This window comes from Urocitellus parryii, chromosome 12 (assembly GCF_045843805.1).
Source record: "Urocitellus parryii isolate mUroPar1 chromosome 12, mUroPar1.hap1, whole genome shotgun sequence".
NCBI classification, from domain to species: Eukaryota; Metazoa; Chordata; class Mammalia; order Rodentia; family Sciuridae; genus Urocitellus; species Urocitellus parryii.
This window is the reverse complement of record NC_135542.1, coordinates 64,747,040-64,758,168: the sequence shown is the minus strand read 5'-3', so window position 1 is coordinate 64,758,168 and position 11,129 is coordinate 64,747,040. Positions and strand designations below refer to the sequence as shown.

Sequence of the window (11,129 nt, the reverse complement as noted above, 5' to 3'; positions counted from 1 at the left end):
GTTGGAACAGCGCACTAGATGTATCCCATTTTCCACATATCTTTTCCCAGGTTAGGAAAATCTTCTGTTTGCAGATCTGACAGCAAAGGAACAAAATGAGAGAAAGCAGGGCTTTCGAGGTCCTCTGCCCTGAAAGTCCCCTCCCATGGTAAAAATGCCTAAAATAAATGCTTAGGACTCATATTTCTGTTCCCAACAGGTGACACCAAAGCCAGGTGATATACAAGCCTTCCTAAAAACACAGGAAAGGGTGGAAGGAATCAGCTCTACTACTACAAGGGCTGCACGCGCTTCAAGTGTTGATTTTTAAAAACTCTATTCTGGGGAAATCAGAGAATTAAAAAAAATTAAGAATTATTTCGCATGGCAGTTCCTATTTATATTCAGTGTAACCCCACTTAAAATTTTTATCGGTTTTCCATCCATTCCTCAAGTGCTTTCACAGAGCAGCCTGCCAGAGGCCATTAGCGCTGCAGCCAGCCGTCATTCTGACTGGCATTTGCACTCACTCAGTTCACTTGGCGATTGGCAAGCTCCTCTGCGCTCTGAGTCGTGGTCACTTTCTCTCAGAATAGGATCTAGGGAACAACCTGAGGGATCATGATAAGAAAGAACCATCATGTCTTTGATGTTGGGTGGGATGTGCAAATACGAATGAGAATAGGGTGCCTTAGTACTGTCAAGAGTGTGCTGCGTTTTATTTGGGAAATGAGACAAAATCTTCCCTTGATCATCCACTCCATGTGACATCCCAACCCACACTCTGCTACTGACATTTTATCTCCCACTGAACAGCCCGGCTGTTGTAACATTTTCAGGATTCTTAATTTATGTCTTGCAGGATCTAAAATCAGATGGCAGGGACTTTAAGAAAATAACCAGCATTGACAGGCACCTTTATACTTCAAGAAGCTGCTACACCTTAATGCTGCTAAGAACTGGGGGAAATAGTTTCTCCTTCTTTTTTCAAAATATGGCCAGAAGACAGTGGGATGGAGAAAAGGAACTGTCCTAAATAATTTAATTTCCCCTTCCCATCTAAACTCTACGAAATACCTTTCTTTCTACCCAGTATTTGCTAGCAAGCTCATTCTTTCTTCTTAGCATGTGGGATTCCAGCATTTATTTAATTTATTTAATTTTTAAAATTTTTTGTTCTTTTTAGTTATACATGACAATAGAATGTATTTTGACATATCATATACATAGAATATAATTTCCCATTTTTGTGTTTTTACATGATGTGGAGTTACATTGGTCATGCATTCATATATGAACATCGGAAAGTTATTTCAGATTCATTCTACTGTCTTTCCCATTCCTATTCCCCCTCCCTTCCCCCTACTCCACCCTGTCTAGTCTGGTGACCCCCTACAACCCCCCCTGCCCCCGCCATTGTGAGTCAGCATCATCCCCACATTAGAGTGAACATTTGACCTTTGGGATTTTGGGACTGGCTTATTTCACTTAGCATGACAGCCTCCAGTTCCATTGATTTACCAGCAAATGCCATAATTTCATTCTTCTTTATGGTTCAATAATATTCCATTGTGTATGTACCATATTTTCTTTATCCATTCATCGGCTGAAGGGCACTAGGTTAGTTCCATAGCTTAGCTGCTATGAATTGAGCTGCTATGAACATTGATGTGGCCATGTCACTATAGTATGCTTATTTTAAGTCCTCTGGGTATTTGCTAAGGAGCAGAATAACTGGGTCAAATGGTGGTTCCATTCCAAGTTTTCTGAGGGATCTCCATACTACTTTCCAAAGTGGTTGCACCAATTTGCAGTCCCACTAGCAATGTATGAGTGTATACCTTTCCCCTATATGCTTGCTAATGTTTATTGTTACATGTAGCATTTACTCAATTTAAATTAGATTGACCAAGAAAAGTTTGTGGTAATTAAGATTCTTATATATAGTTGAGAACTATGGAAAAGCAAAAGGATCCAAAGGTAAACATCAGCAACTTATTTTAAACTTTGTAAATTCCTGAACTGTTGATTGTTAGACCACTAAAGATCGATGATGATGATGATGATGATGATGATGATGATTACTGCTCCAAAAATGGAAATGATTAGTTTTAACTCATTCAGCCATGGAGAAAATAAGACTCAAACTCAAATATCATATTGTTTTCATTATATGATGACTTTGTAAAAACAGCAACTTTGCATTGGATTATATTATGAATCTGCTGAAATTACTTACTCTCTAGGGTATTGGTAGTGCTGAATACTTGGGGATTTGGGTCTTAGACTTGCCAAAGTGGGATGATGGTGTACACCAGGCTCTGGAGTGCTCAGCCTTGATACTCCCCTTTTTAGAACAGATTCATATCTATTTACCTATAATGTTATAGGGAACATGTTATAGCTAAGTATACAGAATCCTGAGCTTGATGACTAACTCTGCTACTAATTGTTGACCTGGGACAGGTGATGCGTTTCTCTTGGTCTCCTTTTCCTAACTGTAAAATGGAAATCATAATATCCACCTCCTAATGTAGTTATGAAGATGAGTTAATGGAAAATTCTATATCAATGTTAGTAGCATTCATCAGTTAGCTACATGCGTTCATAAATGCACTATAAATACACCTATAATGTGTCTTTCTAATCAGAGCTTTAGTAAAGAAACTCTTGTTTCATCCTGAGTATACTCCTTTTATGCAATATTTTGCCTATAGTGGAGACTTAAAAACACCTCTACATCGAAATATACGAAAAAGGTAGTCCAGATCTTTCTGGTTTAAGGTCCAGATTTCACAAATGATTCTAGGCACCTTCTCTTCAGCGCATTTATCTCAGCGAGCACAGCTTGGGAAAAGAATGAACAACCAATTCCCATAAAACTCAAATGAGAGTCAAGATCAGAGTGAGGAACTGCAAAATTTACATCTTGTCGACTTAAGTTTTAGGTCACTATGTGTGTGTCCTCTGCACGAAGCCCAGTAGGCTATTTGTAATAATAAATATTGAGGCGAAACCCCTAACAGCCCTAGATACTAAAAGCCTCTCAGCAGGTGCTCCAGATGTTCTTAGGCGCTGCCCCTCTCAGGTTGCCAGGTTAAGCCTGGCCTACCTGTCCCTACTCCTAGGCAGAAAAACAGCGGGGCGCTTCACTAGGTGATTTAGGTCGGGAGGAAAGAAACAAGACTAAGAGCATGCAAAATTTGGTGCAGAAGGGAAAGCTTCCCTAGACGACCAGGTAGGTGGAAGCCCGCAGTCTCGGCTATCTCCGGCCCTGCCCCGCCCTCGGCCCCGCCCATTCAGTTCCATGCCCCGCCCAGATCCCGCCTCGCCCGACCGCCGCGGTGCCTCTGCTGCTGGACTTGGTCCTCGAGGCGCTTGCGCATTTTTAAAGGAGTCTTAGTATTGCCTTAATCTAAATAGGGGGAAGAGGAACCTCGTACTTCCCACGAACTCCGACACAGAAGCCAGTATGCTCTTTTAGAGCTGGACTTGTCTTTCATGGACTTATGAACCCAGCTTCTGTTTCCCTAATGTCGCTTAAGAAAGCATGTTTTAAGTTAGGCAGTCTCTAGGCAGCCCGCCTTTAGGAGCGGGGTCCTTCCTCTTGCGCCTTGGGACCACAAGAGGGGAGGTGGGGTCCTTCTCTGGGGCGGTCGCGCAGGCAGCGGCTGCGGGAAGCTGGACACCAGCATCATGTATTACAAATTTAGTGGATTCACGCAGAAATTAACTGGAGCATGGGCTTCGGAAGCCTACAGCCCGCAGGTACGGGTCGAATAGCACCGACTAAGGAGAAATGGCGGCTCACATCCCCAGGTCAGGCAGTCGCCAGGAGAGGCATCTGCCCACGAGTCGGTTCGGTTCAGTTCAGTTGAGTTCATTCACACCTCCTAGCACCTGTCCAAGTCGACTTGCAGTGGTCCTCGAGGCTCCTCTTGTGTGGCTGCCCTTCCTTCAGGCGGGCTTGACCCTGTGCAAAAGTTCGGTGTAGCACACTGCAAGGGTCAAGGTGACCCCTAGGGTCCTTGCTTGTTTAAGATGGATGACTCGGGTTAGAATGTAACCTTCCTGAATTCGAGGTTCGGCCCTTTTCCTATTTTGAACAAGTCTGGTTTTTGGCCTTCCGGACCTCATTTTGATACCCCTTGCCACAGCCCCAAAGGGGGCCTCAGGCCAGCAGGAGATTGGAGGATGGGGATGACTGCACCCGGGAAAGCCGTGGGGTGGCAGGGTTCATAGGATGCGGATGATTGGGAGACTGAGCCGGTTCCTTCAAATGTTTGGGTAGCAGGGGAATTTACATGTAACTAAGTTCCACTTTGTCCACTGTGAAGTGGTTGACAGTGCACTATTTCTGAACTACCGATGTCTTGCAGATGCTACAGCTTGAGATGAAGTATTTTAGAGTCCCGTACACATTTGGGCTCAAGTACTTAATTGTATTGCTTTAGTTGTGTGACCTTGGCCGAGTTGCTTCATTTATTTTGAGCTAAATTTTATCCCCTTGTAGTGCAGATTGAGTGAAGTGTGTCAAGTGACTGATGGTTTTGGTAGATAGTTGGTTCTCCAGAAGCCGAATCTGAGATATCATCACATTCGTTTCTCATAGAGGAGTGTGAGAAGGGTTGGTGAGATACGCAGTTAGAGAACTTGACCGGAATAGTAAGGGGCACAGATAGGTGGTGTAACAATTTTTTATTATTGTTGCCTCTTGCTTTTTTTTCCCTTGGTGGGGTACTGCAACTTGCTCAAGGGAAGGATGTTTAAGAATGATTGCAGCTGAGCGTGGTGGCGCATGCCTGTAATCCCAGGAGTTCCGGAGGCCGAGGCAGGAGGATAGCGAGTTCAAAGCCAGCCTCAGCTAAAATGAGATGCCAAGCAAGCAACTCAGTGAGACCCTGTCTCTAAGTAAAATACTTAAAGATTTCTTAAGCTACATTGAAAGAAAGGAGCAATATTATGTACACTTTATGAATGTAGATTTCAGAGTGACTGTGACAGGTGCTGTCGTGTGTGTGTGTGTGTGTGTGTGTGTGTGTATAAAATGTATATATGTCCTGGCAAATAGGTGCTCTGATGTTGCTAATTAGGAAGAGTACTTCAACTTTTTCTTTCTTGGAACACTAGCACACTGTAAAATGAAGATATTTGTAATGTTGTTATTATGTAAAGTGAATAACCTAACATGCATTAAATAACCTGATATGGAAAAGCTGGTTCTGTAACAGCAGCACAGAGACTTGTAAGTCAACTTGATGGCAAGTAGTTGTTGGGAGGGTATTTTCCAATGGTTGGTTGAAAAGGTTTTCCTTACCTTTCTGTGTCCTGTGCCAAAAATAAATCAAGGCTGATAAACATATGAAAAGAATCTTAACATCATTAGTTATGAGGAAAAAGCAAATCAAAACTACAATGAAATTCTACCTCACATCTGCCAGAAGATCTAAAATCAGAAAGGAAGACAATAGCAAGAAGTATTGGTGAGGACAAAGGGAAACTAGAAACCTCTGACATTGCTAGTGAGAATGTAAAATGGTGTAGCCACTTTGGAACACAGTTTGGCAGTTTCTAAAAAGGGCAACATAATTTTACTATATGACCCAGTAATTATTTTCCTAGCTAGGATGGCAGAACAATATTCCAGGGAAAGAGAACTGTGAAAGGGAAGGGGTGGAAGAGAATCATTGAGAAGATAAGCTTGGCTATGGAGGATAGAGGTAATCATGAAGGGGCTAGGATGATAGGACTTAATTTTGTGAGAAATGAGTAGGGACTTAGCAACTTAATGCAGAAAGTTATAGTAGTTTGTCCTTGTTGGTGAGAGAGATGTTGGGGATGGAGAAGGAAGACTCTAAGACCACTGCGAAATGGGAGGATGGTGGTGCTTTCAACAGACAGGGAGCTCCTGATGGGCTGTAGGTGAATTTTGGACATGCTCAGTGTGGTGTTAGGGGGACCTGAAGGCATTGATGTCCAACTTGCAGTTAGAAATTAGTAGAATTGGGCTAGGGGTGTCACACAAGGCCCTGGGTTCAATCCCCAGCACCATGAAGAGGCAAAACAAAATGAGGCAATGCAGACTGAAACTAGTTTCCAGAAAGTTTCACTGGTTTCAAACATTTAAAAATTTGGGATAATTCTTTTATTTCTCCACCCTCCTCTCCAAGCCTAAAAATTAGAAGAACAAATTAGAAGAACAAAAATCCTGTTTACCTTTCTCCTTAAAAATAAAAAAATTAAAAAAAAATTGGAGCAGTTAGGGACTAGGGGAGCTCACGGGTTGAATGCTTGCTTAGCATCTTTGAAGTCCTGGGTTCAATCCCCAGCACTTCTCCCCTACAATTTTTTTTTTTTTTTTTTTTTTTTGAGCAGATAGACTAGATGGGGCTGGGGTTGTGGATAAGTGGTAAAGCCACTTGCCTGGCGTGTGCAAAGCACTGGGTTCGATTCTCAGCACCATGTATAAATAAATGAATAAAATATAGATCCATCAACATCTAAAAAAATAGACTAGGAAGAACTCAATTATTGTACATGATTAGGGTTGAATGGCCCTTAATCAATTTTGGATGTAGGGATTATGTAAATAGCTGGGAGAGTCAGTGTTAAAAAGTAAAGTCTTCGATTTCTACTTGATTTATGGTCCACTTACTTTAAGAACAGCTTTCAGTTGTTTTATCCTTGCTGTGGGAGGTGTGGAGCCTCTGCCAAGTGCTGATGAACATGACTTTGGTTTATTTAAGTCTGGTAAAGCTATAGCCTTCCTTAGCTGACTTACACATTAAACACATATTTAGTGGATGTGCTCGCGTGCCAGTTGCTTTTCTAAGTCTTGGGAAATAGAAGCAATGAACAACACATGCCAGAATCTTGGGGGCTATCACTGAAATAGGGGGAGACACAGTAAATAAAGTAAAATATAAGAGGACCAGGTGCTCTAGTGCATGCCTCTAATCCCAGTCGTTTGAGGGGCTGAGGCAGGAGGATCTTGAGTTCAAAGCCAGCCTCAGCAAAAGTGAGGCTCTAAGCAACTCAGTGAGACCCTGTCTCTAAATAAAATACAAAATAGGGCTGGGGATGTGGCTCAGTGGTCAAGTGCCCCTGAGTTCAATCCCTGGTACCAAAAGAAAAGAAAAAAGCTGCATGTAGGATTTTATATTTTGAGTATAAAGTTTTTTTTTAATTTTTAAAGTAATTATAGATAGATAACATACCTTTATTTTATTTATTTTTTTATGAGAAGCTAAGGATCGAACCCAGTGCCTCACATGGGATAGGCAAGCGCTTTGCCACTAACCACAGCTCCAGCCTGACAATAAAGTTATTCAAATAAGCATATGTAAAAAGATTGGGGAGAATATACAATTATTGATAGGATAAAATGAGATTATAGGTAACTTTAAAATTCTGTATTCTGAACTTTTCTAATATTATAAATGGAAATATTGAATTAAAATTGTTAATATGGTTGATACTCCCGTTTTCAGATGGTACTGCTCAAAAACTTTGTTGTAGTTTTGAGTCACTGGATGGGTCAACAAACACAAAGTTAGGTATAATCCTTTCTAAAAATGTTTTCACATGAGTCCTGTCCAAACATGAATTTGCATTTTGGAGATGCTTGGTAGAAAGTACTTTTAAATTTCTACATTCAAGGTGGAATAATCATTAGGAGATAATACAGTGAGCTCACAGAATGATTGAAATTCAAATAAAGCCTTGTTATCACAGTAGCAGGGCCTCTTTTTTTTTTTTTTTTTTTTTTTTTAATCTCTGACTCCTGACTCTCTCTACTTGAGTATTACACGCTAAATGTAGGGCCACGCCTTACAGACCGAAATGGATTGTGTTTTTTAAGCAATGGTTGATGGAAATGTAGGGTTTGAGTAGCGGAATGCAAAAAGCCAGGGCTCTGGACTTTATAGAGGCTTGAATTTTAAAACTTGGCTCTTTGTTTTCATTTTGTGACTTCAGGCAAGTTACTTTCTCTGATCCAGTTTTCTCCTCTGTTAAATGGGAATGGGTTGCTGACAGGACTAATCGAGGTAATGCTTGCAAAGTGTGGAACATAACAAAAGCCAGATTGATAATTAGCTGCTATTATTCCATAACATTAATGCCCATTACTAACGTACTGTGTTAGTCCATTAGTCACCCAGAGGAGAGAAGGGGCAGTGAGGTCCCTTATGAAGTCTAACCAAAAGTTCATAAAGATTATGTTTTACTGTATTTATTTCTGGAAGCTGAGATTGGGTCTTTGTTGTCTTTCCTGTCTTTCCTATCTTACTGGTAGGGAGTTCTTGATAGAGTTTGCTCTGGGAAAACTGCTTAAGGTATTTTGTCTAAAGTTTGAGGACCAACTAAAGACCTATTAATACAGGCTTGGAGAGATCCCTTTCCTATCCTTCGAGTGTGGATGAATGGCTGCTCCAGACAGCGTGCTCCTTGAAAGTTTTGTTCAGATGCCCAGACATACTTGCAACTTACTGTTTTTCTCTTTTTCTCTGCAGGGATTAAGGCCAGTGGTTTCCACAGAAGCACCACCTATCATATTTGCCACACCGACTAAACTGACCTCTAGTCCCACTGGTTATGATTATGCTGGGAAGAACAAGGTTCCAGAGCTACAGAAGTTTTTCCAGGTGAGGGATGACACTTAGGAACAGAGAAGCCTATGAAATAAACAGGCTTAAAAAATTCCTTTTGAAACTTGAGTCTTAGTCTAGCTTACTACCCTACGTCTTCTTTTCTTTTTTAAAAAATATTTATTTAGTTGTAGATGAACACATAATATCTTTATTTATTTTTATGTGGTACAGAGGATTGAACCCAGTGCCTCACACATATGAGGCAAGCACTTTACCACTGAGCTACAGCTTTAGCCCCCCAACCTTTTCTTTCTTTAAATAGAATTCCCTTGCTTTTAGTTTGAGTCAGAAACTAATAGAAATTTATATAGATAGATACGTATAAGAAAGGGAAAGGTGGTTACTGTTCTCATCAGCTTTTAAACATACTCAGGCTTTCCAGCTATATAGATAGTAGAATGGCTCTTGGTCATCCATTGCATAGAGAAAGCAATGGCCTGTGTATTTGTGTTTGTAACACATGCAGTGATATTTGGCAACAAGTTTTAATTATTTTTTGCTTGCTTGATAATAAAATTCAGTGAGCTATTAATGGAAATAGAGGAAGTCCTCTTGAGTTAGCTGATGAACAGAGAGAAGCCAGAATTGAAATTTCAGATATTCTTAATCTACTTACAGATAATTGAGAAATGACTATATCACAGATGCCATAGGAATGACAGAGCCTGCTACTGCTCCTTCTTCCCCCTTCTGAAAAATATGTCTAGATTAAGGCCATCTTAGAGAGAGAGTACTTTTTAATCAGTTCAATCCCTTTTTCTAGTAAATAAGATTTAAGGGGGCATTTGGAATCTTGAGATCAGTTGGGGAGGGCAGAAATGATGAAGACTGCAAATTAGTGAATTAAACATCTTGTGGAGTCTTATTATTAAATGGGGCCTTAACTATTTGAATACAGTTAAATACAAAATGGACTTGAACCTATACATTGAACTGGTGTGCTCTGACTTGGTTCCCTCATGATTAGAAGCCAAACTATAAACATAGGATTCCTGGGGAGCGTTTCTAGTGCTTGCACTTTTTGTTTAGCTGTTATTGCTTTTTAAAAAGCTCCCCAGTGCTCTTTTCCTGGTTAAGTAATATATGAAAAATGCCTTAGAAATTTGGAATATGTTGTGTGCTATTGCTTCAGGCTTTATTTTGGAGAATAACTTCAGATATATAAACTTTAGCTACATTTTAGAGAATAATAGTGTTTTAGTCAATGAGCATTCTCACGGATTAGGGTTTTTCCATTGTTCTGTTTACGGATAGTTTCACAGTAGACAAATTTGTTCTTTATTAGCCTAAAATTGTAATCTCTTTTTCTTATAACCATGTCCTTGTTAATTTTTGCTTTCAAGAAATCTGATGGCGTGCCCGTCCATCTGAAACGAGGCCTTCCTGACCAAATGCTTTACCGGACCACCATGGCGCTGACTGTGGGAGGGACCATCTACTGCCTGATTGCCCTCTATATGGCTTCACAGCCCAAAAACAAATAAGTTAGGCTACAGAGGACTGTTTTTTTTTTTTTTTTTTTTGCATAAACCCTTTGAAATTTCATTGCCCCCCCCCCACTTGGATGATTTACTTAACATTTTTTCAAAAAATAAGAAAGAGAAAGATATGAAGACAATATTTTGGTTTGCTTATGAAATGCATATGGCCTGTCAGATGTCAGGCTCATTTGACAGTTAAAACTATTGTTTAAAGACACACACTGCACTGTGTTTTGGAGCTCCTGATTTCCCTGGAGGTTCTGGATGAAGGTTGCACACAGGCTCATTAACATAAGTCTGTGCTGAGGTCCTCTGGGACTTGGGAATGCATTTTTAAGCATGGAGCACAGAAGCCTTTCTGGATTTGGATGTGACTGAGAATGGAAGATGGAATCTAAGGCCAGGTGCATGAAATGAGGGGTTTGAGTCAGTAGTCACCTTGGGAATTTTTCCATCTTACAGCAAAATGTTAATAGCAATTATTTGCAGCCTGCCTGTATTCATTGGGCAGTTTATTTCAAAGGGTTATATGCCTCATCCCAGATCTTTAGTGAAATTTTATGTGTAATTGTTGTGTACTCCATCACGGGAACAGAGAATACCTGTTTAGTGTTGCACTTGAGATTGGTGTCTGTCTTGTTAATGCATCTGTGCCACAAATTCTACTTTATCTCTTAAAGACTTGTTATGGCTTTAAATTATGGTTTATTTTGACTATGGAATAAATATGTGAATGAAAAATTACAAGTTTGAAGTTCTTTTAAATTAAATGACCTTTCAGAATAATTGGAGGACACCAGAGGCATCTTAAACCTGAGTCTAATTTCTTTTTTGTTTAATTAGGCACCAGGTAATCTTTATAAAATGGTTCCTCAAAGTCAAGCAATAGGAGTCTAATAGCATATTAATGATTACCGTGTGGTTCCTTATAAGATTCCTGCTTGTTCCTTAGTGAAATGTACCTGTAATGCACAATTCACTTTAAAACACTAATTTCCTATGCTGTCATGACTGATAG

The 11,129-nt window shown here is 40.2% G+C and overlaps 1 protein-coding gene across 1 annotated transcript; it reads left to right on the top strand.

Moving 5' to 3' along the window:
• The first annotated feature begins 3,617 nt into the window (after positions 1-3,617).
• Cox7a2l (cytochrome c oxidase subunit 7A2 like) lies at positions 3,618-10,843 on the top strand. Its single transcript, XM_026410997.2, has 3 exons — positions 3,618-3,747; positions 8,493-8,624; positions 9,974-10,843. The coding sequence occupies exons 1-3, from the start codon at positions 3,676-3,678 to the stop codon at positions 10,112-10,114; spliced, it is 345 nt and encodes a 114-aa protein (XP_026266782.1). The 5' UTR covers positions 3,618-3,675; the 3' UTR covers positions 10,115-10,843.
• Positions 10,844-11,129: the final 286 nt, after the last annotated feature.